The 27291-nt window shown below is 53.8% G+C and overlaps 6 protein-coding genes across 13 annotated transcripts; 2 read left to right on the top strand and 4 right to left on the bottom strand.

The window, feature by feature from the left end:
* Positions 1-30: 30 nt before the first annotated feature.
* LOC147190619 (saxitoxin and tetrodotoxin-binding protein 1-like) lies at positions 31-1761 on the top strand. 2 transcript variants are annotated; one of them, XM_086137210.1, is made up of 6 exons: positions 31-221; positions 606-736; positions 824-915; positions 990-1121; positions 1219-1338; positions 1418-1602. In XM_086137210.1, the coding sequence occupies exons 1-6, from the start codon at positions 99-101 to the stop codon at positions 1585-1587; spliced, it is 768 nt and encodes a 255-aa protein (XP_085993336.1). In that variant the 5' UTR covers positions 31-98; the 3' UTR covers positions 1588-1602. The 2 variants fall into 2 exon arrangements, with proteins under 2 accessions (XP_085993336.1, XP_085993337.1); XM_086137211.1 differs by lacking the exon at positions 1418-1602 and adding an exon at positions 1652-1761 and having other exon boundaries at positions 34-221.
* Positions 1762-3377: 1616 nt separating this feature from the next.
* Positions 3378-9768, bottom strand: LOC147190618 (uncharacterized). Of its 2 annotated transcripts, XM_086137220.1 has the most exons (7): positions 9621-9768; positions 8282-8536; positions 6265-8185; positions 5416-5582; positions 5188-5280; positions 4710-4877; positions 3378-4407 (listed from the first exon to the last, which is right to left on the bottom strand). In XM_086137220.1, exons 4-7 carry the CDS (start codon positions 5452-5454, stop codon positions 4228-4230), a joined length of 480 nt encoding a protein of 159 aa, XP_085993346.1. In that variant the 5' UTR covers positions 5455-5582; positions 6265-8185; positions 8282-8536; positions 9621-9768; the 3' UTR covers positions 3378-4227. The 2 variants fall into 2 exon arrangements, with proteins under 2 accessions (XP_085993346.1, XP_085993347.1); XM_086137221.1 differs by lacking the exon at positions 6265-8185.
* LOC147190617 (uncharacterized) lies at positions 9752-12080 on the bottom strand. Its single transcript, XM_086137207.1, has 2 exons — positions 11968-12080; positions 9752-10958 (listed from the first exon to the last, which is right to left on the bottom strand). The coding sequence occupies exons 1-2, from the start codon at positions 12020-12022 to the stop codon at positions 10051-10053; spliced, it is 963 nt and encodes a 320-aa protein (XP_085993333.1). The 5' UTR covers positions 12023-12080; the 3' UTR covers positions 9752-10050.
* A 147-nt stretch (positions 12081-12227) lies between these two features.
* Positions 12228-19140, bottom strand: LOC147190616 (ankyrin repeat and MYND domain-containing protein 2-like). Of its 6 annotated transcripts, none has more exons than XM_086137174.1 (11): positions 19017-19140; positions 16904-17103; positions 16433-16497; positions 15696-15834; positions 14858-14956; positions 14600-14760; positions 14245-14459; positions 14045-14153; positions 13425-13631; positions 13101-13224; positions 12228-13028 (listed from the first exon to the last, which is right to left on the bottom strand). In XM_086137174.1, exons 2-11 carry the CDS (start codon positions 16971-16973, stop codon positions 12874-12876), a joined length of 1344 nt encoding a protein of 447 aa, XP_085993300.1. In that variant the 5' UTR covers positions 16974-17103; positions 19017-19140; the 3' UTR covers positions 12228-12873. The 6 variants fall into 6 exon arrangements, with proteins under 6 accessions (XP_085993300.1, XP_085993303.1, XP_085993302.1 ...); XM_086137177.1 differs by lacking the exon at positions 19017-19140 and adding an exon at positions 16643-16778 and having other exon boundaries at positions 16904-18166; XM_086137176.1 differs by lacking the exon at positions 19017-19140 and having other exon boundaries at positions 13503-13631; positions 16904-18166.
* Positions 18383-23861, top strand: tspan13b (tetraspanin 13b). The gene is made up of 6 exons (XM_086137216.1): positions 18383-18622; positions 19121-19288; positions 20271-20351; positions 20700-20813; positions 20979-21089; positions 21474-23861. The coding sequence occupies exons 1-6, from the start codon at positions 18560-18562 to the stop codon at positions 21546-21548; spliced, it is 612 nt and encodes a 203-aa protein (XP_085993342.1). The 5' UTR covers positions 18383-18559; the 3' UTR covers positions 21549-23861.
* Positions 21935-23601, bottom strand: agr2 (anterior gradient 2). Its single transcript, XM_086137219.1, has 7 exons — positions 23479-23601; positions 23324-23387; positions 23203-23255; positions 23031-23107; positions 22691-22754; positions 22194-22277; positions 21935-22109 (listed from the first exon to the last, which is right to left on the bottom strand). Exons 1-7 carry the CDS (start codon positions 23588-23590, stop codon positions 22060-22062), a joined length of 504 nt encoding a protein of 167 aa, XP_085993345.1. The 5' UTR covers positions 23591-23601; the 3' UTR covers positions 21935-22059.
* Positions 23862-27291: the final 3430 nt, after the last annotated feature.

The following is a 27291-nucleotide window of genomic DNA, read 5'->3' as shown; positions in this document are numbered from 1 at the left end:
GGGCAAGGGGTGGCACATCTGCCTTTAAAAGGCCTCAAACGCGAGACCCCGGTGCGCCACTTGACTTCGTCCAAGCGGAGCTGAGAACCAAGGCAAAGATGAAGATGCTGACGATGACGATGATGATGATGATGATGATGATGTTGTTGTCGGGCGCACTCGCGCGGTCGCACGCCTGTGACGACCTTTACAAGCCCCTCGCCACCAAGCACCTCAATCAGGTCAGTGGTCTCTGGCGATCGGATTTGATTCTCCACATGGCGCTATTTGCCAACTCGACATCCAACCGCACGCCGCGCAATCGTTCGGTCGACAATTTCAACACAAGTCTCAAGAAATGTCATCTATGCTGCATGTCATACATAAGCATATTTGACAATAAAAGATGACCTTGACCTTGAATGGCACCGCTGAAGAAAAATCGCAAGTCCCCCATCGCTGTCATGGTGTTTCAGTGGAGACACTATGCAGGTCAGGGACTATATATAGAGAATAGCAACTAAAATTCTGGGGCTGTGGGGGAGCAATGGGGGCCGGCCTTGCGCGGTGGCGTCAACAAGTTGAGGGCGATTGGCTGCTGAGGGTGGGGGTGTGGCCTCCTGCAGGTATTCGGGGAGTGGCGTCTGCTTTGGGGAGCCTCCGAGTGGATGATAATTTCCGATCTCACCAGTTCCGCCGTCAGTCTCCACCCCAAAAGCGACCTCTTCATCCATTTCTTTGAGAGGAACAAGCATCAGTGAGTGTGTGTGTGTGTGTGTGTGTGTGTGTGTCTGCGTGCGCGCGGCCGTGTGCGTGACCTGTCTTCTTTGTTTGTTTGTTTCAGTGACAATAGGTGTGACACCTACTCGTTGAACTTGACCGCACCGACGGACCCCACAAGCGAGGGTCCCCTCGTCTTGCAGGCTGTCGTCGACCGTGAGTCACAAGCACACGCCCCGCGCTCGAGACCCGTCGCATCCATCCGCATCATTCGTGTTTGCCTGCGTCAGGTGTGGTGAGCAACGGTTCGCTGCTGGCCCTCAACATCTCCTTCACGCTGCATTTCTACGAGAGATCACCCGACGCCATGTTGATGTTTGTCCAAGCTGGCGGCGACATGGGCCGCTTCCTACTCAGCTACAGTCGGCGCACACACGCACACACACACACGACATGTACAATAGTGTCTCACGCACACGTCTCATGGATGTATGAATGTGTGTGTGTGTGTGTGTGTAGCCAGGGCCGGGCATGAGGTGGACATGGAGCAGCTGAAATCCGAACAGGAAAAGCTGCTGAAAATGGTGGAGTGTCTGTCCTTCGTCTCCAAGCCACCATTCATCTACAAAGGCGCCGCAGGTAAGATGAGTGGGAAACGTGCCGCAATTGCTGGGAGCGCCGCGTGACCTCATCGAGCTCTTTGCGTGTTGCCCTCGAGTGGCTCGCTCCTTTGCAATTTGGAGGAATCTCGTCATTCGCCATGAGCGACCAACGCGTGGCGACCCGTTTTTGCGAACCCTCGACCAAGGCGCCAAGCGGCAGAGATGCGTCATCATTGCCAGCGCCAGCGGAAGGAGCGATATCAGCGCGCGCAAAAGAGCCCGCTGATCAAACGCAGACATTCCATCTGGTCGGGTCGTCCGATGACGATAACGCGTGAATGTCTTCACAGAAGTTTGCCCGATGGCCGACCAACAAGCGTCCTGATCCGACGCCAGACGCGACCGGCCAAACAACGCGGCGGGAATGGCAAATAAAGGCGCTTTGTGTCCCCTTCGCTCACTGCTGTGTGCGTCACTGCTGTGTGCGCGCTTGACTGACAATCTGCCGTGAACGCCGGCTCATCCGCTCGTCCAGAACAGCAACGGTACGACACAGGACAAACACAAGAAGGCGACGGGCCCGCAGCCGTGACCAGAAAACTGCAGCTGGAAGTTTCCCTTTCAGCTTTTGCAACAGGCATCCATCTCGTCTTTCGGCTGCTCGCGATGTAAGTCGGCCCTGCTGTGATGTCACAGTCAAGCAAACGCGAAAGTCATGCAATGCCCCCTGGCACTTGGGCAAGGAGAGCTGCAGTCGCCGCCAATTGGTCATTTCTGGTACTACGTCAACAAATGTTGGCAAACAGAAAATGTCAACTTTATTGCTCAACTAGACTCAACTCAACTGTATTTATAGAGCACTTTCAGACAGTCATTGCTGCATACAAAGTGCTGTACATGGAGCAACTAACATATAACAGTAAAGCAACAAATCGGTAACAAAGACGGGAGAAAGGACCGAACAGCAAAACCAAGAACAAATCTGAGTCGTGCCGAGTGTAGTGCCAAAGAATCAGTGGCCGTGCATTTCAACCTTAGGCCTTCAGTGACGTCACATACATTAACACAATACAGTATAGGCTCGTCACGCAGCACTTAATTTCAGGAATTTCAAGTATGCATTCGCAATTAAGAGCAGGAAACTAAATTTACAGATATTCTCAAAAATTAAAAAATACTAAATAAAATGCCACCCAAATTACGCTGTGTGATCATAAACAAGTCTGTCCAATAAATTGCGCAATGTCGCATTTTCATATAAGACACCAACCACACAATAACAAAACAAACTATTCTTTGAAAATAAAGTAAACAGATCATTTGCATTTTGAGAATCGGCTATACAACAGCAAATAACTGAAAATGTTGAGCAGCTGAGATTGAACGAATTTTAGTGCACGAAACTGACTACAATGCGCCATTATAAATTGCAGGTGAGCTGATTTCATACATTTTTGTATCTTTGTCATTTTATTTCGTGACCATTAATACTAACGAAATAAAATAACAAGAAGAAATGTAAAATAAAATTCATTTACTCACCAATGTAGTGCCTGTTCACCGAGCCGCAGATCTACGCGAGTGTCCCCAAACGTTTTTAAACGCACCGTAGCTTGTAAGTGCCCAGCCGTGCTCTGATGTTTCCTTGCTGCCTTGGTAAAACAACTTCAATTGGTAAATCCAGTGGAAGGTCCGTCTTGAAAATTGTGTGGAAAGTAGGCCTGCAACCAGATCAACGTCTTCTCCTTCGGCCATTTTGGGTCAAAATGCAGCAACAGCTCCCTCTAGCAGGCGCTAATCCAATCACCAAACGCGCACGTCCAGTGTCGACGTAAGGCCTTCTAGCTGGTACGCAGACTCGTGATCTGATTGGCTATTGCAAGTTGACTGTGCCCGTTCATTTACAGCGCACAGGGGCCGGCTCTGTTTAATCTGAAGGCCCCGAGCAAGTTTAGTTTACCTGGCAACACAAGCTATCTGAAATATGATTGGTTAAAAACTCTACCATAATAAGTTATTTATCGAGTTCCACTCGACTAAGTGGAAATAATATGACGTAAAGAATACAGAGGATCATTTGCTTGACATATTTATGAAAATTAAATAACAAATTAAAATTATGTTATTCTCAGAAAAGTAAATGTATTAAATTTACTTTTCTGAGAATGTTTAGGCCAGCAGAGAAGGCCTTGCTGGCCCTGACGGAACGCCACTGCAAAGAATACAAGTGAGTTTTGAGGCGGGTTTTAAAGATGGGCAGCGAGGAGGCTTGCCGAATGTTCAGTGGGAGGTCGTTCCAGAGAGAGGGACCAGCAACAGCTCAAAACATAAATAACGTGGAGAAATAGGAACGGGCGGAACGTCGCTCGTGTTAAATATGCCATCGGACGGAAAGACGAGATGCCGGCACCTCGTCTTCTTCGCCGACATAAATAAGATGAGGAAAAACAACAACAACGACGCCAATAAAAAAAGAGGAACTGTCAATGTCAAGCATGTCGCAGACGCGTAGCGGGCACGAAGGAGTCCGGGAGGCCTTCGTGGCAAGCGGCTCTTTTGCCACTTCCTGTCACGTGACCCCCTGCTGGCGAGGAGCAGGACGACGAGGAGAAGTCCATCGGTTCTTTCCTCGCGCCTGCTTTCGACACGTGCCAAGGCCGGTCGTGCATATTTGACATGGCGACCAATCTCTCGACCAGTCCCGTATTCATCGAACAGCGGACGTTCTCGGCTCAGAGTGGAAGCGTGACCCGCACGTGCGGATCGCTCGTCAGTCAACACCGGGGACGCGTGGAGCCGGTTGATGGACCGGCGACCATTCCGTTGTCCATTCCTCTCCATCACAAACTCCTCGGCGACCGACTGAAAAAGTGCGAGGTACTAAGGGAGACAAACTGGCGGCCAAGTGCGACTTCCCGGATGCCGTTCACCTTCTTCTATGGGGACAGTTCGCCGCCCTGCGCAAATGGCGCACGAGGCGTTTGGAAAAGCTGCAGAAGACCTTCAAGCGCCGGGACATCTCCGTCGAGTAGCGCAGAGCCTCGAAGGTCGTCGATACCGCCGGAAGCCACGGAGGGGGGGGCGCCGAAGGGACGACCGCCTCCATCTGAAAAGCACACAGGCGGGAGGGATGTCGATCGGCCGGAGAAGCAAACGCCACCTGCTGATTGTCCGCCGGAAGGAAATCGCTCATTTACGTGCCCTGACATGCAGTGGCGACCATTCCATGATTTGTATGTGCTAGGGTGTCGACTGGCGACCATTCAGTCACTCATCTATAGATGCCCCCTGACAGTGACCGCCGACCGCTCCGTCGTTCATCGCGGCATCTGTCCCTTCTGTCCCTTTTGCCTTTGGATCGCCTCCGAATGGCCGGCGTCCCCGGCGGTGGCGACCAGTCGACCTCACCTGTACGAGCGCCGTCCTGACGAGGTCGGCCAGCCGCAGCAGGCGAAAGGCGGCGCCCCCCGCCGCCTCGGAGGGCAAGCTGACGTTTTCGGCGGCCGCCTTCAGCCAATCGGCGTGCGCACGGAAGGCCAGCGCGTCGGCGTACAGCCCGCACAGCGACTCGTTGGCCTGTCACGACACACGGGAGCGGCAGCGCATGAGAGACCGCTCGCGCCACACGTCATCGTCAGCGAGGGGGCAAGGGCCGTCAAGACATCGGATTGGTTTCCCGCCACCCGGGCAGGCCATTTCGGCGATCGTCCCAATGGGTGGCGCGGGCTCCCTCTAGCGGGAGGATCCCGGAAAGAACGGCAAAGTCACGGCGCTCGACGCACGCGCACCCACTCGGGCCCCGGACGGTTGCCCTTTCGGCCACTTTCATGGTCAAAAACGTGTCCCGCGCAAAGCAGCGTTCCAGGCCCAAGGGGGGACTGTTTACCTTCCACGTGCGCAAGTGAGCGGCGGTCGTCGTGATGACGGGAAGACTTTGCAGTCGCGCCTCCAGCAAGTCGTCCGCCACCTCGTCGTCATGCTGAAATTGGCAAAACGCAAAGAAGATGACGTCGGGACGGCCGGCGACGTGAGGAAGAAAGGGCCGGAGGAAGAGGAGGGTGGCGACGAGGACGACCGAGGCCAAGCGGGCGGGCGGGCGGTGGCGCTCACGCACGTGTTGCAGCCGCTGCGCCGTCCTCCTGATGACGTCCATTTGATTGGCGGCAGACTTGAGCGTGTTGCAGAGGACGGCCTTGTGGTGGGCGGGGCCGCAGCGCGAGGGCCGCAGCAGCTCCACCAATAGGAGCAGGCGCAGCAGACGGCAGGCGGAGTCACGCGGCGCTGCTCAGGAGAAAAGAGCAAGTCAACTGGATTTCTCGAGCACTTGAAAGCAACACTAAAGTGCCGTTGTACACGCAGCAAATATCAGATATACCAAACAAACAAACGCAAAAAGTCCCCAATCAAACAATAAATGAATAACAAAGTCGGTAGAAAGCACAAAAACAGTTCAACTAAAAATCAAGTCGGAGTCGTGCTGAGTCAAAGAATAGAAATGAGTTTTCAGACGAGTTTGGGGGGGCAGCGAGTGGGCTTGCCGAGTTCTTCGTACCTCGAATAATGTCGGGTAGTGATGGGAATTCCGGCTCTTTTTAGAGAGCCGGTTCTTTTGGCTCGGCTCACTAAAAAAGATTCGGCTCTTTCGGCTCTCATATGGCTCCTCAGTTTTTTTGTTGCTTAAATTAATTTACTACCAAAGATAATGTCAAATTATGTGTAAAATGAATTACTCATGTAAAAAATGTGACAAGCGACTGTGACATCAAAGATGAAAACGGCAGCTTGTTCGACGGTTCCCACTCAGACACTTCAAAGAGTGAAGCAGACAAGAATTTGAATCAAGTTGCTCAGTTTTCGGTGAAACTAAAAGTGGACGTCACGCACGACAGCCATCGAAACTACGGCGTGCACAGTAAGCGGCCAAAAGCGCCTGGCAAGCACTGTGACCAACACGCAACCTCACCGACGTCTTCAGCCAGTCACTTAGTCAGCGCGCCCGCACGTCGCCCGTATCCGTTTGCTGAGTCGCACGCCGCGCACAAACGTTGGACTTTCCACATTTCTGCGGCTGGAATTTTGACCCAGACAAAGTTCCGACGGGCCTCCGGGGAGGCCCGAGTGGCGCCCGGAGGCAGGAAGTGGCCCCGGGGCAACCCCGGGGGCCGCGTCGTCACCGAAACAACCTCGTCAACATCCGTTCTTGACTTGGACAGGAAGGAAGACTTGACATCATTTGTGCTTCCACCTAGCTTTAGCTTGACTCGAGCCCTATGCTAGCTACCGTTAGCTCCACTCCCCCTCCTCTTCGTCGCACTTTAGCGATTTTCAGGTCAGATTGGGCGCCTGTCGGTCCCAGTTAGGCATCTTTGAGCTCCTCGATAGCTTTCTTTAGCTTCTTTGCGCTCAGGAATAGCTGACGTTGGCTTCGTTTTGTTTCCACTTTTGCTTCTTTCCGCTCCTTTTAGTTGCACTTTCTCTTCTTTTGGAGCTTCTTCTCGCTCGTGGTTTCAGCTTCAACGCGCTCCGTTTGCCACACGACCGGTCCGATCGGCGACTCACGTTGACGCCATCGAGCAAACGTGCTCTTCTAAACGCCACCGGGGAGGACACGCAAACGACAACGTGTGACGACAGCCCGCGCACCGGTGACCTTTTCGTCCGTCGCATCGCAGCGAGCTTGAGCGACGTCACAATGCTCCCTTGTCCAGACGTCGGAAATCTTGACACACTTTGTGACCTCCTCATGAATTCATGAGCGCGCTCACGTAGGGCATTAATGCAGATGATGACATCACTGTCTGCGCACACACGCACACGCCCACGCTTACGCAGGCAGACACACACACACACACACACTTCTGCATGCACTCACTCGGGCAAACTCAAAAACACAAATACAAACTCCCGCTTCTGTACACTCATCCGCATAGCTCGGATGCACTCAAAAATTCAAACGCACACAGATACGCTCCTTCACAAATACACGCGCGCACACACACACTCACGCATGTACACACACGCACACGCAGACATTGTCGCAAGCGTCTGACAGGCTGGCAGCGCGGCGCCAGCAAGAAAAGGTAACGGGCCAAAAGCGTGAATCATTTGCGACGTCCCGACCGACACACCCGCGCTTTTCTTGTTGTTGTTGTTGTTATGCCTCTTGATTTATTATTATTATTATTTTTTTGTGTCCGCAGCACTTAAAAATGTTGAAACGGTGTCACGCACAGGCGCCGGCTCACGGGCGCTTGCTCCCACCCCGATGACCGAGGTCCAACAGAATGCTGGCAGCCGAGTCACGTGACCGCCGCAGCGCCGTTCGAAGATGCTAAGCGATTGCTAGCGCTAGCTAGCCGACGTTTGCGAGCAAGAGGCGACGACCGTGCCGGGCGAACGGGAGTGGCCGCCGCGCCAAATGAGGATCAAAGCTCGGTGCCAGGTCGAGGCCAAAAGCGAAGGCGGAGAAAACAAAGCGCGGACGGCCGACGGCGACTTTGGCGGCCGCCATTTTGGCACGTGGCTGACAGTCTTTCCGATACAACGAGCTTTGTTTGAATTCTGCGGTTCTTTGGCGTCACTTGGCCACATCTTTGTTCGATACTTGTCGTGGCTCCGCTTGAGCGCCTTCCGTGAGAATTGAGCTCCTCGGCTGCACTTTAGCTTCCTCGAGTTCCATTTGAACTTTGTCTTCCTTTGTCCCCTTGAGCGACTTTCCCCTTCCACTGGAGCTTCTCACAGCTCCATTTCGCCTCCTTTGACTTGCATTCCAGCTCCGTCTACCTTCGTTTTAGCAGTTTCGGTCCACCTCAGCTTCTTTGGGCTCAGTTTGCCCACCGAGCCCACGAGCGGACCACGGCGCGCTCTGCGTTTTTCACTGTCGTCTGCGGCGTGAATCCGAGAAAAAGAAAAGGCCATTTCTGAGCCGCTCCCTCAACGGGTCTGACCTTCCGCCTCGTCTGGTTCCGAGCCCGACTTACCTGTCGATGTGACGATCGGCCGGCGTGCCGCCCGTCTTCTTTTCGGCCGACATTTGGCACCTTTCAAGATGGAGGCTTTGAAGGCCACATTGTTTGAGCCTTTTTGCCCGCTTTCTCCGAGGACACGTTTTACTTTTGTTCACTGGTCTCAGGGCTGCGGCTTCTGCCACCGGGACGCAATGTCACGGGGGCGGGAGGGGGGGGCTGGAGGGGGGGGGGGATCGTCTCCATCGAAGGACACGCGCACACTGACCCCTGAAAAGTATGAGCAAAAGAGCAAACTTACGTCTCATGTTGTTGGGGCTCCGTGCGTCTTCAAGACAAAATCCGGCACGCGTAGGAGTGCGCACGCGTGTGTGTGTACAGTGCGTGTGTACAGTACGTGTGTTTGTGGACACATGTGAAAGTTCCCCTTTATATCGTGTGAGTATGACACATCACCTGAGTCATCAGCCAGCCGCCAAGCCATTCCAGGATCAACGCCCACGCTGACCCCCCCCCCCTCACCCTCCACCCACGCGCCTGTCTGACTTTAAAAAAAAAAAAAAAAAAACTGGAAGTGACCAAAGTCAGGCAGAAAATAAACAGAGTAACCCCCTGCGTGGCCCCGCCCACAGAAGATGACATCATCACAGGCGCCACAGGACGTAATGGGAGGCCGACCGCCGCGATGGGCGGCGGAACCTTTGTCATTCGGTGAAAGGCCGCTTCCTCCTTTGCTGACAGGGAGAATTTTGGGGGCCGTCCAACAGGAAGTGGGTGATGCCACCAACCTTGCCTTGCCTGCTCCGGGTGCACAAAATCACTTTAGTCACTCGACAGACAGACGATCCCCATCCAGGCTGTGCAGCCTTTCGTTTTTATTTTCACGTTCGTCCCGATGACAGCCAAAGTCCGTCCCGGCGGACGGAGAGGCAGGGTACGCCGGGGACTGGTCGCCAGGGTACAAAAGACTCCCGGACAAAGAGATGCCGCGAGATGGCGGCAGGGCACAACTTTTGTCTCAGTGCGACTCCCTTAACTCACTTCACCCGAGCGTCCTTGAAACCAAAACGCAGCGAAATGGGAGCAAAGCATACTTTTGTCTCGTGGGAACTCCTCAACTCACTTTTCAAATAATTAATTTACCCTCAGACCCCAATGGCAGTAGAGCACTACTTTTATCTAAAAACTCACTTCAACATTAGCTCCTTCGACGCAAGCACCAAGATGACAACCGAGCCGAACTTTTGTCTCACAGGAAGCCCTCAAGGCACTTCAAACACGGTGCCTTGGCACAGAGATGCCACGAGATGGCGGCAAAGCGCTCCTTTAGTTGAAACGAAAGGCCACAACTCACATCGGGGTAACTCCTCCACACCAGCGAGGTTCCTCAACACGCGTCCGCCCGGTTCGACTGCTCCATGTCGGCCGCTGTCCATCAAATTTCGCCGGCCCGATTTTGCTCAGAGGAGGTCCCTGGTGATTCGATTCACTGTTTCGAGAGAGTTTATTCCACAATGTAAAAACAAAAAAAAAAACGCATGTGACTCAGGCGTATCGGATTCATTGTTTGAGGCAGAGACGCCAAGATAGTCCACGACATGAAAATCGCGTTGGCTGAGTGCGTTTGGAATTGTTCCCCAGTCCCCGCAAACGCTATTTTGATCAAGTGGACAACATGAAAGGATTTGGGGTATGTCGGTTTCGTGGGTTCCAGTTGCATCTGACAAGAGAAGGAAGGCAGCGCTCGTGAGTAGAGCTGGAGGGAAAAAGAAATAAAAGGAAGGTCAGATGGGACGTGTCGACGGGTTGCGCTCAGCTCCATATGCCGGCCGGTCGGCGTGCGTCTTCTCGTGATTGAGCAGGGCGGGCCTGCGACTGTAAGCGGCGGCGCAGACGGAGCAGGAGAAGGGTTTCTCTCCCGTGTGCGTCCGGGCGTGCCGGGCCAAGCTCCCTTTTTGGGAGAAGCGGGCGCCGCACAGCGCGCAGTCGAATGGTTTCTCGCCGGTGTGAATGCGCGAGTGGACGAGCAAATCGGAGCGCTGGCAGAGGCTGACGTCGCACACGGGGCAGGTGAACGTCTTCTGCCCCGTGTGAATGGCGGCGTGGCGCGCCAAACTTCCCTTTTGGGAGAACTTGAGGCCGCACAGGGAGCAGGCGTAGGGTTTCTCTCCGGTGTGAACGCGAACGTGGATGAGCAAGTTGTAGCGTTTCTTGAAGGCTTTCCCGCAAAACGAACAGCCGTGGGCTTCTCCGCTGTGGAGTGACATGTGCGTGCTCAGGTTTTTGCGCTTGGCAAAACTTTTGCCGCACTCGACGCATTTGAAGCGCTCGTCGCCGTTGTCCGTGTCAGGAGGCCAATCTCCTTCTCCTTCTTCTTCTTGTTGTTCGGTTGCCTCGCCGTCGGACAGCGGCGCCAGAAGCGGGCTGGTCCCGGCGCCGCCGTCTTCTGCTCGCGTGGTCATGTGACAGCTTGACTCCGCCCCCGCCATCTCCTGGCAAAGGCGTGACCGACGGCCTTCATCTTCCACCTTGACGCGGACGACGTAAGCGTCCGCCCGACTGATGTCGCGCTCCTCCTCCTCCTCCTTCATGGGCCGACGCTCGTAGCCTTCCTCGTCTTCCTCTTTGACGCGGGGGCCCGCCGGCCGCCGGTCTTCGCCCACCACCACTTCCAGCACGTCCGACGGCAACGCTGAAACGCAAACAAATGCTTGGAAATGCACTCGGGACCTAGCGCATAAGAAACGTTCCCGTCCACACAAAGTCACCGTCGCATTGGAGACGCGAGGGCAGCGGGGCGACCAATTTCCTCGACGCCGTTACGTGCACGTTCAGCACGTGACCAAAAGGACGCCATGGCGGCAAAGCTCGCCAAACACCGACAGCGACAACTGTTCACAATCCCAATGTCACAATCACATTTCATTCATCAATGCGAGGAGCGATGGTGACCATTTCGGGTGGGTCACGTGATCGGACGCGGCGAAAACGTGCTCGACGAGACGACAGATGACCCCACTTGACGCTTCCCTGGTCCATTTGGCTTTGTGAAGCGCGGTGGTTTCCGCCCTTTCCCTTGTCATTTGCTTTGCTGAGGTCTTGGCTTTTGGAATGCCTACACCTCCCTCTGCTGGTCACGGTTAGGCACTGCACCAAGTGACCACACGAGCTGCCTTTCCGTCAATCAATTCCCACCGAAAACAAAAACCAGACTTGCCTTAGTTGTGGTTGCACTCGGTCTGGTCACTTTTGCGCATGTGGAATGACATGGAGGACAAACATAGGACCTCAATAATATTCAGAATTTGAGTGAGTTGGTCTTGGTGGAAACACACACACACACACACACACACACACACACACACACACACACACGAGTTCTTGCACTCAATCTTGGTTTCTTGTGCAGCAGTTTTGTGTCGTATCCGAATGGTCATTTATATGCAAGAGAGCCTTTTGCAACTGGGGGGGAAAAAAAGACAGTTAGCGGTTTTGTTCCTGTCTTTGGACAGCGCGCCTTTAATACGCGCATTGGGAGCCGCATTTTGAAAAATGAACATTTTTTGTCCCACGGCTCGGCGGTGCTGTGCGTGCGCGTGTTGTGGAGGCTTCTTCGGTTAGCTTTAGCTGAGCAGCCTGTCGTTCGCGCTTCAGGCATTTTTGATGACATATCATCGAGTGCATTGACGCGCAACGCCCACCTTCACATTTGACGTTGGCTTGACGAGACGAAAGCCTTCGCGCGTCTCGCTCCATCGGCTTGACGGCTGTTGTTCAATTTCCTTGCTCGATCGGTGCCGCCCTTTCCTTGACGTCTTTTCCTTTTGGTGGGGCTTCCGGAAAGACGTTTCAAAATAAAAGAGACACGTGTCGAGGTTGTTGACCCTTCGCTTTGTTGCCTTCACAGTTTGGAATTCAACCATTTTCGATATGGAAAAAAAATGCAAACGCAACATGGATGTCAAGCCGTCATAAACCAAGTGTATTTCTCAAGCACTTGAAAACAACCACCGCCGTCTCCAAAGTGCACAACTTGAGCAAAAAGCGCGCATACAACAAGCAACACACGTCTGCCACGATGAGCGACAGCCATCGCGGCCCCCGAACACCAACGAAACAGAAAAATAAAGTGGATACAAGACCTTGGGAGTTTGTAAAAAAGGGATCAGCGCCTGCCTTCGCCGAGACCTGACGTGGCGGCATGGGACGCACTTTGGCGGAGTCTTCGGAGCAACAACGTCAACTATCGTAGCTCTCGTGTCTCGTTTTCAAATGTTTCTCCTGGCACTTGAGATTCCCATTCTTTGTCCGTGCGATCGGAGAATGGAATGAGAAGAATCAAAATAAATAAGATGTTACCGCAAGCCGCAAGCGCAGACTGCGGACAGCTAACAATTTCCGGTGATGCAGGTCACGTGCCGCCGTAGGTTAAAGGTGACCTGCTTTGTTCTGTTTTTACTTTTTTTCTGCTGAAAAGTGAAACTGAGAGGATGCCAAGAGTGCGATGCTGCTCAGTCACGGCTCTCCAAATATTATTTGTGCGGGGCGGGGCGGAGGGATGGGGGCGACAATCACGTCGTATCGTCGGTGTCTCTGACGGTTTCTCTTCATTGCTGGAAGCCGGACGGTTCGCGCGTCGGCGCGGATGGGCAAGCGAGCAGCTCGGCGGGGCATCCGCCGACGGCAGCCACCGTCTCTTCGGCGCGCAGGCACAGCTCCTGCAGGAAGTTGGCCGTCTCCGTCGCCAGGTCGCGCTCTCCATCTAACGGGGAGCGAGGAGGATTAACCGGGCGTCTTTCTTCCTTGCCCTCGAGTGAAATGGACAAGTGAGCACCGTTGGGCTCTTTCAGCCTCGGGGCGTCGCTTCCCAAGGGGGCATTCTGCTCCTGCATAGCCCTGCACATCTTTTTGTGGGTGAACCAGTGGAGCTGCTGGCACGTCAGACTGCAGTAAGTCACCTTCAAGAGAACAACCGCAAGCTCGAGTCATTCATCTGCGAGGAGGACTCCGAGCCCCGGTTGAGGGCAAACATGAACAGAAGAACCCCACTCGGCTTGAAGCAGAAACAACACGGAGGGAAAATACCCCCCCCCACCCACCCACACACACACACACACACACTTTCCGTACGAGGAACTATCGGCTGTCGTTTTCTCACCGTCAACGCAGCGTCCAGAGCGGATGGCCCGGTACCCAGATGGGAAGGGAGTATTATGACGATGGTCGCCTTACTTACAGATTTACAGAGAGAGCACCGCTTGTCAGCTCCGCGCTCTCCACATGTGGCACAGTAGTCGGCATCCACAAAGGCCATCTGACCCGTCAGCGCCTGAGTTAACACCGAGTAGGCCGTCGGGTCGTTGCCCTGAAAAAAAAAAAGCCAAATCGACATGAAACACACATTCGCGCCTCCTAAACGGGAACTTCGTCATTCATTCGAAGAAATCGAAGCCCCTCGCCACGCTCTCTACGTGACTGAGATGCAATCCTCAAATGCAACAGCAGGGGGCACAATGACCCGGGTAGACTTTTGGACAGTTCGACAAGACCGGAATATATAACTCCGAGTAAAGACCAACACCCGTTTTTGTTGGCGAGCCGCACAGAGACGAGGCGCGGAGCCAATCGGGACGCGGAAGAACAAAAACGGCCCGAAAAACAGCGAAACTGCCTTCGATTGATCTTTGAAAATCCTGTACTGTGCACCCATTTGGGGTCCCAGTCGGATTCTGCGTTCTCTTCTGAGCTTCGACTCTCGAGCGGCGCGAGGCTCCTCACCAGCTGCTGAAGCAGCGTGCTCTCGCAGTAAGGGAACTTCCTGATGCAGTCTCGAATGAATTTCTCCTGGTACTGCGGGAAGCCGTCGCTGTCTCTCCCCCTCAGAAGGCTGGCGAGATGAAACGGAGGGGAGACACGCGCGTTGAGGAGCCGCTCTTCCTTTTTGCGGGGGGGGGGGGGGGGGGTCGCCGAGGCCTCACCTCTTCACCAACGCATCCAACTTGTCGTCTCGTTTCTGGAGGAAGGTCAGACACTTCTGCAGCACGCAGCTGATGTAATGCATCTTCATGGCCAGAACCTCGTTCGTGTCCGGCTGCTTCACGCACTGCTCGCACAGCAGATCCATCACTCGGTAGCACTTCTCCAGGGCGCCGACGTCCACCAGAGCAGGGTTCTCCCTGACCAGCATGACGATCTGTCGGATCGGCGTTGGAGAGACTCGCACCGTTTAGCCGCGCGCGTGCGCTCATTCGCTCCATCGCGCATCGCAAATGTCGTTCGGAATTTGGGATAAAGTAGTCAAATTGAAGGGAACAAACAAAGGGAGGGGCTCACCTTGACCGGGTTGAGGTTGGTCGTCATGATGATCTCGTGCAGGGGTCCCGCCAAGGCCGGCGGCAGCTTGGGCTCCCTCTCCGTCCCTCTGGGCCTGGTGTAGTAGTCCAGCCTCGCCCGCGGAAAAAAGTTGTTGATGACCGTCACGCAGTCGTGCTGGCCTGCCACCAAAGGCACATGCGCGCGCGCGTCGTGACTCCTCCGCGGCCGACGCTCAGCTCACCCCGCGAGCCCCGCGGCCCCCGACGCAGGTCTCACCGACGAACGCCGCCATTTGAGCGGCCGTGCGACCCACGGAATTCACCAGACCCGTTTCGGCCCCGGCGTCCAGCATCATGGATGTGATGTCCGTCTTCCCTGCGGGGGTGAAACGCTCGTTTCATCCAACGGGGTAGTGCGACCTTTTCGCCAGATGACGAAGGAGGACGCGACGGAAAGCTCGGCGTCGCGCGGAGCCCCTCTTTCCGAGAGACATCCGAAGATGCCCCCCCCCCCCCTCTCTCCCCCCTCCCCGTGGAGCTACGACTTGGACGCTCTGGCATGGGGCATCGTGGTTACCAAATGCAACGTCCCTCTCTGCTTCAAATACAAACGTCACGTGCAATAACTCGTAAAGGTGGGCTCGATTTGACGACCCTCTCGTCCGATGAGGGCGGGATCAGCTCGAACTGTCTCCCGCGCGCACAACTAGCTCGTGCACACCGAGTCATCATTGGAGTGCACCGAGTAGAAGTTCGTGTGCACACATGAGTAGTTTGTGCGCACAAAGTCGTTTTTCCCCGCCACCCCAAAATGTCATGTCTGGGGCTCAGTGGAAAAGTGGCTCTTAAAGAGAACATTTTTGCATCATGGGGATTGTCCCTGCCAACACACCAATATACTGTACATTTTGTTCTGATGAAATGTACATAACCCCACACCCCCCCCCCCCCGAAAAAAAGACAAATTTAGCAATCTATTCATCACCCGTAGATTCCATGCAGATCCGCACAAGCATCACAGTAAGTGCCATTGAACAAGTCCTATGTTGTTCCCTCATCGATGGCAACATTGTTTGCAAGGTGCTGACAAACGACACCTGTTTTGTTTATTTTACCTGACAAGCCGGCAAACATGAGAGCCGTGTATCCATACTCATGTTGGTTGCAGTTGACATCAGCCCCACACTGCAGCAGCAGGCCGCACATATCGGCTTTGCCCTTATAGGCCGCATGCATCAGGGGGGTCATCCCGCACTTAAAGGAACAAAGTTGGAGACACAAGACGTTGGATAAATTCTGTACTTTGTCGGGCGTAAAAAACACAACAAAGGATGTGTTCCTTGTAGATTCCAAAAAGGACACAAAATGACGTTTGGATGATTCTGAGTAAAATCACTTGTGTGTGTGTGTGTGTGTGTGTGTGTGTCCGTGTGCAGGTGGCGTGAAACTCTGTCACCTGATTGTGACAGACAGGCGACGCGAAGGAGCCCGTGGAGTGGGACCATTCTATTCTGGAGAAGCTCTGAGGGCGACAACCGCCCCTCGTGAGTCATCTCCAGATGTCTCGGGAACAATGCCGAGACATACAATATGCTCGCTCGGCTGCCGTGACCGTTGCGCGCACAAAGACGTGGGCGAGGGAAGTCCTCAATATTATTTGGCCATAGCGAGCCCAAACTGGGTTATTGCTTTGCTTCTGCTGCAAGAACAGTGCATTTTAACAAGCGCTCCCAATTTGAGATCGACAACATTTGAGATCACGAGATATATATCAGCGCATAGAAACACAGATTTTTTTTTTTATTATTCTTCATCTGCGGATGCATCAATATTTGTCATTGTTCTCAAGTACCTCGTCCAAACAGTTGACTTGTACGTCGTCACTTGTAAGCATTTGGGCCGCTTCTTGCACATCGCCTGCAGACCAGAAGAGAAGGATTGCACATACACAACGTAGCCGATTTACAAGGTAGATCGTCTAAAGAGCGCCACCATTGTAGGAATCGCAATAGACGGAGGGCAACCGGCAGAAAAAAAAAGCACACGCTGATGGCATGCACACCAAAAAGAGATGTGCCGACTATCCAATCAAGTGAATTTGTTGAGGCGCGCCATTGCGGCCCCGAGTTCAACGAGGGTCTTGCAGTGACGCCGATGAGCCAAGCTCGATGAGAGAGACGTCTCGGAGAGGAAGAGCCCTTGTGAGGCGAGAAAACAACCCCATCGTAAAACATCGAGTTGGCCAAGAGAGAAAGAGGAAAGCGCCCCGAGCAAAAGATCGTCGATCGTTAAGCGCGGAAGCCGCCCGAAAAGTCACACTTACCGGCCTCAATCACTTGCAAAAGTTTCCTCTCGGAGGCCGTGAGTTGGCCCTTCTGAGTTGGCGCGGCCATTCTCGTCACGCCGCTGCGACGGTGGGATGCTCTCTTCAGTCGGGGCGGGCAAATCGCCGGCTCCAACTCGGACGACCACGCCCCAAATGGCGACGCCCCAAGGACCGCACTTGACAAGGATGAGCCGTGCCTGGATCAGACCAAGAGCAAACAAAGGGAGGGGAGGGGGGTCCAACAGCCCTCTATCTCACAGAACAGATAGAGCTGCACTTCACAGCAGCTGAATCACCGCATTCACCCCCCGCCCCCAAAAAAAGAGAGCAAATTGTAGCTAGGTGAGCATTTTTCAAACACTTCCATGAGGATCACTTCTGTGATGTCTTCAGAAATCAGCCTCGAAAATGGAATCATCCTTATTCCCGACAGCGTGTCGCTCTTTCCATCATTTCTTTGTATCTTAGAAACACACGTATTACTTGTCATGGCAACGGCCCCCCCTTCTAACTCTGAGCTTTTTAAACTCACCCTGCAGCCCATGGCAAATGTCATGAAATTTTTTTTGGGGTTGTTTGTTTCATCTCGCAGACCAGCGAAAAAGGATGGCGGACCGCAAACGGTCCCCGGGCCGTAGTGTGGACACCAAGCACCGGGATGCATTCAGGGGTGACACAATCGACGGCGCGCCCGGCTCGCTTTATGACCCCTGAGAGAACAGAACGCCCTTCCCTTCCCTTCTGGGGCTGCTTTTGTTTTGGACGCAGTGGGGGGGGGGGGGGGGGGTCCCAAGACCAAGTGTCCCTTGCTTCCCCGTTTCATCTTTCCCAACGTCACCCTCCGAATATTTGAGAGGCGTTTTTCGTCTCAGAAGACAACACGTCTTCCTCGGACGCCCGCGTTTGTCCGCCTCCCCGCACCGCACCGGAAGCTAAAGGCTCGCTCGCGGTTCGACGCGCGCGAGCTCCGTCAACGGAGTTGGCAAGAAGGCGACAATGCCCGCCGGCCGCCGAGCGAACCGCACGCCCCCCCCCCCCCCGTCCCGTTTTTGTCGGACGCGATCGTCTTGTTGGAGAGAGTTGAACGCCAATTGTGAGCGGAGGGACTTCAAAGTAAAAGCACACGACACCGGGGAAGAAATGAAGCGCGCTCGAACCAACTCCATCCCTTCTAGATTTGAATCCGAGCCAGATTGTCATCGTATCTTCCTGACGAGATGCGACGCTCAGTGTCATTTCGCGCTCGACTTCTTCAAACCAAGCTCGAAACTGTCGGTGGCGTCATTTCGGACGACCGGGACAAGGACGCTTCGGCTGTGGGATTCAGCCCACTTGACTTTAGTTCCCAAAGCATCTCTCATCCAAACTTGTGCTTTTCGTGCGATTTCGTAAAAGCGGCGCTTTATTTTGAAAACTAACGGCCCCGCTTCCGCGTTGTCTCTCTTTCTTTCTTTCTTATTTCTGTCCCCCTCCCCCACGTCTGACGGCGACGTAACGCTGAGCGACGTTTCGAGGTCGGGCGTTGTGCCGGGCCGCATCCCGTCGCCGCTGAAATATTCCCCGGAGATTCCTTTTTTTTATTGATCCATCTCGATTGGAAGCTTTTTTTTTTTTTTTTTTGCTTGTTGTCCTGGACTGATCTACGGTGCCAAAATGGGTTGCGCTGGATTCACCTGCTCCAAACACTCCCTGTGCGCGCTCAACATCCTCTACGTCGTGAGTATGCGAGGCATCCCTCTGCACCACGCGGATGACGTCCTTTACTCGAGGACGAAACTTTCGACCGATGCGCGTTTGCTCCCCCGGCAGGGAGGAAAAACCTCGAAACGGAAACCGCCTTGTGATGAGGCCACGCACTTGCTCGGTCAATTGTTCACCGCGGAACCTTGTCAGATGCTCAGTGTGCGACCATAGAAGCAACCCCCCCCCAAAAAAAAAAACAACCCCCCCAGCTCGTTTGCTATTACAGCAGAGTGGCAGACTCCGGCTTCTGAGATCATTTCCTGACATTTCGGAGGACGTCCTGCCCTTTTTCTTTGTAAATCGCCTTCTGCAATCTCATCCCGAGTCTACACGTTGCTTGTAAGAAGGAAAAGTACGCGGGTCCAACCTTGTGCTATCGATCCCACCGGAATCTCGCGCAATCCAAGTGACGTGCGATTTGGCCGGCGAGCGGTAAGAGCAGCGGTTGGCCTTGTCCCTCTCCTCCCGCAGATGGTGAGCCTGCTGATGATCGCCATGGCAGCCTGGGGCAAGTGGTTGGGCCTGGTCTCCAGTTTCCAGGTGGTGGGCGGAGTCACGGGAGTGGGCGTCTTCCTCTTCTTTGTAGCTCTGGCTGGCCTCCTGGGCGCCGTGAAGCACCACCAGGTCCTCCTCTTCTTCGTATCCTTGCGTGCCGTCGACACCTCTGTCCGAGGGGGCGCCCCCTCTCTTCGGAACGAACGGCGGGCAAGACGCCCCCCCGCCCGCCGCTCATCTGGACAACTCGCCTGCAAACTCATTCGGCGTCTTTGGCTCTGGATTCCATTTGTCGTCCGGGCGTTTTTGCGCTTTCAACCGTCCTTGTTCTTCATGGCTTTTTTTTTTGTCGTCGTCGTCGTCCGAGTCGTTTTTGCTCCACGCGCGCACGCCACTTTGCATACGGCCGCGTGAAAGGGCTCTCGAAATCCACCGCTGTCACGTAGCAAGGTGGTGGTGGACCACAAAAAGCAGGCAGGAGGGTGTATTTGAAGAAGTGTATTGATAAAACACAGAAAACTCAATCTTGAACAAACAAAGCCCAAAGTAACAAACAAAACCCAAGCTTTAGCTAAAACTAACAGTCAACAAAACATGATCGAGAACATGACAGCAGCAAGAGCAAACAATGACCCGAGACTGCATGGTTGGGCTGGGAGTCCTTTTAAAGCACTACTTACCTAATGACCAACAGGTGTGCAGCTGCAGGCGGAGCCCTACAGCGCCACCTGTTGGTCCCAAACCAATGTCATGACAACCGCAGAGTTGAGGGCGGAGCTGCCGATCGGGACGGCGTGACAAGCGCGGCCGATGCCCTTGACCCACGCGTGACGCGTTCCTCTCGCTCCTCGTGGCATTCGATCGTGGGCCGCGTCGGTCGGATCGTCCGAGCGTTTTCGCGCCGCCTCCGTCGCTCCACCCGCAACGCTTGGCGTCAACGCTCGAGTTGCGTAAAGGCGCGCCTATCGTCCTTTTCGTTCGTTGTCAGCGTGACCGAGCGCGGCATCAAATTCCAGGAGCGGCGCTCCGCGCGGGCTCGTCGGCTTTGGCCCAATCAAGACGGAGCCCCTTTCCGCGCGGGCGCGCCAAGCGAGATGCTTTTGTGGACCTTGACTCGGAATCTTAGTACATGATCATCCTGTTCGTGGTGTTTATTGTGCAGTTGGCCCTTTCCAGCGCCTGTCTGGCCATCAACAAAGAGCAGCAGGTGAGAGGACCGTCGCAAGCGCTTGATGACACTTGCGAATCGGACATCCCGGGACCGACAAATAGATGTGTACCGAGACCCAGACATGACATATAGATAAAGAGTCACAGCTGCTGAAGTTTGGGATTGTCATGCTGGCCCCGCGGGCACGTTCCCAAAACAGGCGTGGAGGGTTCATCTCCCAAACGGCGTTAGGCGCCTGCGCAGGCGCGACGCGTCGCTCATCTCCCAAACGGCGTTAGGCGCCTGCGCAGGCGCGACGCGTCGCTCGCGGCGACTTTGGTTTTGGGCGGCCTATCCCGCTTCGGCGATCACGAGGGCGGAACCACGGCCGATGTGCTTCCCCAGGATCATCTGCTGGAGGTGGGCTGGAACAACTCCCGCGGCGCCCAGAGGGACGTGGAAAAGAGCCTCAACTGCTGCGGCTTCCGTCACGTCGACCTCAACGCCGCCTGTCCTGCCGTACGTTTGCTTCCTTGCTCCTCAAACGTTGCAGCAGATCAAACGCAACTTCTTTTTCTTTTGGTTTTCTTTTTTTGTGTGTGTGTGTGTGGGGGGGGGGGGTTGGGGGGATTAATTTGGCTTTCCGTCAGCATTGCGAGTGCCTGTTCCTGTGTTTTGCCGCAGGCCTGTTTCCCCAAGCGCTCCTGTTTGCCGTGCGCCGATAAGATCCAGGCACACGCGGATGAAGTCCTGCGTCTCGTAGGAGGGACCGGCCTGTTTTTCAGTCTGACCGAGGTGAGCCTCCACCGACGCGGCGCAGCGACAGCGATGAAGCCGCCTGTCGTCACGACGCTCCAGTGGAACCCCGAAGTTCATCGGGTAGACGATGACGACCGTGATCGATATAGCGATTGGCTCCGAAATCCCGATGGCCTCAAGCCTCATCGCTTGTATTGCAAAGACTTTGGCCCGCGCACGCCGCCTACGGTTGACGTGGCGGGTTGTCATCCGGGCAATCCGTCATCGGCGCCTTCCTCAAAAAAGCGGCCCGTGGAGGCGCCGCCCCCCCCCCCCCCGCCCCCCTTCGAGGTTCCACTGGAACGACAAAGAACGCGTTTGCGAGCGCGTGACGCTCGAATGATGACGCCGCGCGATAACGTTCCGGTGTGGTGCCGTCAGATTGTGGGCGTGTGGCTCACGTACCGCTTCAGGAACCAGAAGGACCCCCGAGCCAACCCCAGCGCCTTCCTGTGATGCGGCCGCCGGCTGCGCTCTGGACCGCCCCCTTCCTCCCTTTGGGCTTTGCCACTTCAATGTCTGTGTGTGTGTGTGTGTGTGTGTGTGTGTGTTTTGCCCCATCACCGCAGTCACCCAAATGTCTCTTTCTAGGGACTCGGTTTGCGTGTCTTATACTGAACTTTGCCGTCACCGCAATCAAGCCGTACGTAGGCCCCGCGTCTCCGAGCAATTTGGCTTCAGAACTCGATGGCGTGGACCTGCAAAGTATTTACGAGAGCTGGCCGAGGCGCTTTTTGTCCCCTCGTACGACGGTCGATGGACCGCCCCCCCCCCCCCCCACCCGGGCGCGTGGACGGACTGCGGTTCGGCGCAACCAAAACGGGACATCAACACTCCAATCCTCAGCGTTTTCCAATTTATTTGCAAAGGCAACGCGGATAAGCGGGCGCAAGCGAGGAGAGCTTCGGAGCGAAGACGTGAGAAGAACGACTTGTTTCCACTCGTCGGCTGAAGCGACGGTCGCGTCTCAAAGCTCGGACTTGAGGAGTTTCTTGGCCTTCTTCATGTTGCTTTTCACTGAAAGCCAATGGACAGAGAGAGCGAGAGAGCGTTACGCGCAGGGCTCCTCGGGTCGCAGGCGCAGAGTTTCATCTGACTCACATAGGTTGATGTCATTCGGTTCGTAGGCATACATGCGGTTGGCATAGCGACCGGTGACATCGGCCCTCACGGTCATCGAGGGGTCTGAGAGACAGAGAGAGCGTGTCATCGATCCGTTGTGACGTTAGCGTGACGAACGACGTCTGCGTTTCAGAGCCAATCCGATGTTGCTCCGCCTTCTTAACTCGGTGCTCATTTTTGGGGCACTCGGGTGAGTCAGGATTTGTTGTTGTTGTTGTTTTTTTTTCTTCCCACAACTGCACGATTGCCTCGCGCCATTTGCCGGCAATGTCGTCAACCGGATTTGACCCACAAAATTGAAAAATATGGCCGCCTGAGCGAATGCGAAGCCGGCACATCAGAATCGGAATCAGAATCATCTTTAATTGGCCAAGTATGTAGAACACGCAAGGAATTTGTCTCTGGTATAACACGCTGCATTAGTATCATCTTCCATTGAATGAAGACGTGAAGTCATCGGCGTGACAAAGTCTTACCGACAAAAAGGATTCTGGGAACATACTGGCCGTCCGGGGAGAGATGTTTGTCGGTGGTTTCATACTGCGGACAAAAACACAACACGGTTCCACACTTGGTGAGCGGACTCGGGCGAGAAGCGTCCGGTCATACGACGGCTCCTCGGAAGGATGAAAACCGTTTGCGAGTCCCGATCGTTGGATGAGTAGCCAAGATGACGCCGTTAATGAAGAAAAAATAAATAAAATGGCGTCGTAATCATCAGCGCGGAGCATCCGAGCGGCCCGACCCACACGAGCGGCTCCCCTATTCAACTTGCGCAGCTGAAAACGGAGACGTCTGTCAGAAAACGGGACCTACCATGATGTTGAGCGCGACAAAGTCCTCATCGAGGACTTTCTGGAGCTCGTCGTCCTCGGCAAACACTTTCTTCAGTGCTGCGGGAAGAACAAGCAAACGGTTCAAACGGTCTCTTCAAACCTGTTCCGACTGGACTCGTTCTGAATGGGTGGGGATGGGGGCTCACGCTGACCCTGGGAGTGCGGGCAGTCCTTCAGGTGGAAGAGAACCATCAAGGGCTTGTTCCTTGAAAGGTCAACGAGTCGCGGTTAGTTCGGCGGCGCCGCCGAGCGAGAGCCATGTTGCCGGCTTACCTGGACCTGGCCCAGTAGAGCGCTTCCTCGTACGTCTGAGCCCAGATCAGCTGATCGCCCCATCCTGGAGGGAAGTGAGCAAAAAACGCTTTCACTCGTCTTTTTGGGAACGTGTGTGTGTGAAGGGGGGGGGGGGGGCACGCATGCTCACCGACCTCTGGACAGAGTTTGAGGGATCCTCTTGCCCGTCTTTGGCGCGTATTTGCCCAAGGTCAAGGCGGCGGCGGCGACCAGCACCAAGAAGAGTGACGGGGAGGTTTTGATCATCTTTGCCAGGTTGGAAAAACTGCTCAAGACAAAAGCGAGACGGACAGCGGGGAAGCGGCCATTTTAGTTGAAAACGCACCAAACATTTTCTCCTCTGCGGCCAGCGACGGCCCCTCTCGTCATTCAAGCCGTCAGACCTTCCAACTTTGCCTCTCGTTCAAACTCCATTCGTGCGGCTCGACGTTACTCGTGTAGCATTTTGACTTCTTTGCAATGTTTTGCTGCTTGTAACTTTGACCCTGTGAACATTACAACTGCCTTTCTGAAATGACCTTTTTCTCCGTGTCATTTTTTTCCTTCTCGTTTTCCGACGGTTTGGCTCGTACTGCGGACCCAAGCGCCCTGCGTAAAAAGAAAGAAAAAAACGCCCCAAACAAAAATGGCGGCATCTTCATTTTGGTGTCGTCGAGCTCCGGCGGCCCGCGGGCTTGTTCCGTTCCGTTCGGGGCCACTGCCGCAGCCGAGCGCCTCATCGTATTACGCGCGACCTTCTTCATTTTTATATATTTTTTTTTAAGCGTATACTCAGGTGGCGCAGTAGTCAACCGGTTAGCCTGTTGGGTTCCGCCCTCGTGTTTGCATGTTCTCCCCATGCCGGTTTTCCACGGTTTCCGCTGACACCCCCCCCCCCCTCGCCTGTGGAGAAGGGCGGAGCCCTCTTACCTGTTCCCGGTCGCTGGGGTGAGAACGGCTCAGGAAGGCTGTTGCGGGACGGACTGCTTGTCGACTTTTGCCCGCTGCGCATTTAAACGGCCGTGCGCCCATCGTCCCGCCCTCGAGCCGCCTCCTCCTCGGGCACGCCTCTTTGCACGACGTCTGGGCTTCCCCGCTCAAGCCGCTGCCCGTGTGACCGGAGCCTGGGGATTGCGGGGTGGGGGGGCCATGAGGTGGAATTCTCATCTTGGACATTCCGGTCAGATGATTCGAGTGAACCCTAAGCAGTCCAGAACAGTCATGAAGTCAAATCGCACGCTTCACTCGTCGATGGCGACGTCGATATGACATCCTAAGGGGCGAGATCCATTCGTTGACGCGTCGGGTTCTCACGATTCGGTTCCTTCCGAGCTTTCTCGGCATCGCGCGGCGTCCCGCGGCCGTGGCTTTGAGCGACCCGCCTTCCGACAATAGTCGCTTTGTTCCGCTCCGAGGGGCCCTCGACAGCCGAAACGGCTCTCACTGAGTCCATCAAGCCTTTTACAGCCCGCTCAATCTCACGCGAGCCGACAGCATGCGCGCTTCTTTGCACCGAAAAAGGACAAAAGAGTGGTGCAAATGGGTATTTGGCATGCAAACCTCATTGCGGTTTGAATGTTCTTCATTGCATGGCAAGCATTTGGACGGTCAGCGTTAGCAGGACGAAGCTCCGGATCAAGGCGACAACGCAGCGTTGGAGTCACTCGGTCATAAAAGCCGAGTCATCGTGCCGGAAAGCAAGCGCCGCTGTTTCCGTTTCGCTCTCTTGTACATAGCGAGTAGCGCTACGTCGTGGGGACACGACATACGACATCGGCACCGTCTTCCTTTGGCTAGCTAACAGCGCGGCGAGTGCTCCCGGCGACAACTTTCCTCCATGTTGCCTTCAAAATCAATCTGTGTGACCAACCATCATTTGTGAAAAATGAAAGCGTGACTCCGAAATCATCAGTCATATTATTATGTCGAGCTTGTGGTTCTCGAGTCATACGCGTGGAAATTGTGGGAAGCACAAATTGTGTTTTTGACCTCAATGGCTTCGATAGTGAGACCATCACCTTTGCCTTCTGTAACATTCCGCAATGCATTTCCAAAAATCACACCCCTCCCGTTGATACCCCCCCCCCCCCCAAAAAAGAAATTGCCAATGATCTGTGTTTTCTCCTGAGCCTCACAACTCTGGACGCGCAACTTGAAAAGAACTTTGGTGCTGAGGTGTCTTGGAGCCTCTCTTCGCGCACTTCTCATCTGTCTCTGCATCCAATGTGTGTTGGCACAGGAGCAGACCGTGTCAATATTTGAAGTAGAGGGCAGGCTTCAAGACCACTCCCATCGGCCTTTCGTATTCACCAGCTGCACTCAACCCTGCCCTGAAAACACGGATCTGATCACGACATAGACGCACGCGCGCGCGCACACACACATACGAAGCACTTCTTGATTGGTGCGCTTGAATAGGATGCGAGTTAGCTGGGTACACAGAAGCGTAATTGAAATCTGAAGTCACCGAAGATAAAGATGGGAGTCACTCGCACACAGTAATTCTTCACTACGAAATGTTGCAAATTTGTTCACTAGCATTTGAAAAAAAAAAAGCATGTTTTCTAGTGGTCCGTAAATATAGATTTCAAGTTATTCTACAATAAATGAAGCTTCACAACACCGAAGCGAGCCGCCAGAGAAATGCAACAAGATGCAGCAAAATCAAAAGTTTAGCTCAACTATGGTGGTATGTTGTTTTTTTTGGAACATTCAATTGACTCAGGATTCGATCCTGTCATGACCAACGCGGAGCACAAGCGCTTGACACACGGCTGGCATTGTACTGAAATTCTGTTGAAAATAGGATGAGATTTCACACCAAGTCAAATTTCCAGGTACGTACACCTCTTGACCATCTTGGTACATGCTGAGCTGCAGATCTACGCGAGTGTCCCCAAACGTTTTTAAACGCACCGTAGCTTGTAAATGCCCAGCCGTGCTCTGATGTTTCCTTGCTGCCTTGGTAAAACAACTTCAATTGGTAAATCCAGTGGAAGGTCCGTCTTGAAAATTGTGTGGAAAGTAGGCCTGCAACCAGATCAACGTCTTCTCCTTCGGCCATTTTGGGTCAAAATGCAGCAACAGCTCCCTCTAGCAGGCGCTAATCCAATCACCAAACGCGCACGTCCAGTGTCGACGTAAGGCCTTCTAGCTGGTACGCAGACTCGTGATCTGATTGGCTATTGCAAGTTGACTGTGCCCGTTCATTTACAGCGCACAGGGGCCGGCTCTGTTTAATCTGAAGGCCCCGAGCAAGTTTAGTTTACCTGGCAACACAAGCTATCTGAAATATGATTGGTTAAAAACTGTACCATAATAAGTTATTTATCGAGTTCCACTCGACTAAGTGGAAATAATATGACGTAAAGAATACAGAGAATAATTTTGTTGACATATTCATGAAAATAAAATAACAAATTAAATTTATGTTATTCTCAGAAAAGTAAATTTATTCAACTTACTTTTCTGAGAATGTTTAGGCCAGCAGAGAAGTGCCCTGCTGGCACTGACGGAACGCCACTGTGTAAGTAACTAAAATTCAAATTTAGGTCACGGTGCTGACGGAAATGACGTCCGCTTTCACTTTTATTTTGGCACTTCCGTATACGGGACAGTGCAGATGCGTGATCAAAGCAGATTTTGGCGCTGTCTGGTGGCGAACTAATAAACTGCAACGACCTAAACTCGAACCGTGAGTTTTTGAAATCATGAACACGGAGATACTGTCTTTAGCTCTACAAGGATTAGCATAATGACCAACATTTACATACACCAATTTAGCATCGTGCGTTGTCGTTAAAAAAAACCAAAAACGATGACCAACAGAAACTACATTTTAAATTTCTAAAACTAACTAGAACCAACTCAACGGCAGCCAAATTGTCCTTCATTCTGCTTACAGAAGACGGAAGATCGAACAGTTGTGTGGAAATTGAATTTTACTTTATCACATAATTCTTTGCCAG

This window comes from Hippocampus guttulatus, chromosome 18, assembly GCF_054856545.1.
Source record: "Hippocampus guttulatus isolate MCC_2025c chromosome 18, RoL_Hgut_1.0, whole genome shotgun sequence".
Taxonomy (NCBI): Eukaryota; Metazoa; Chordata; class Actinopteri; order Syngnathiformes; family Syngnathidae; genus Hippocampus; species Hippocampus guttulatus.
This window is presented reverse-complemented; position numbering and strand designations above follow the sequence as displayed.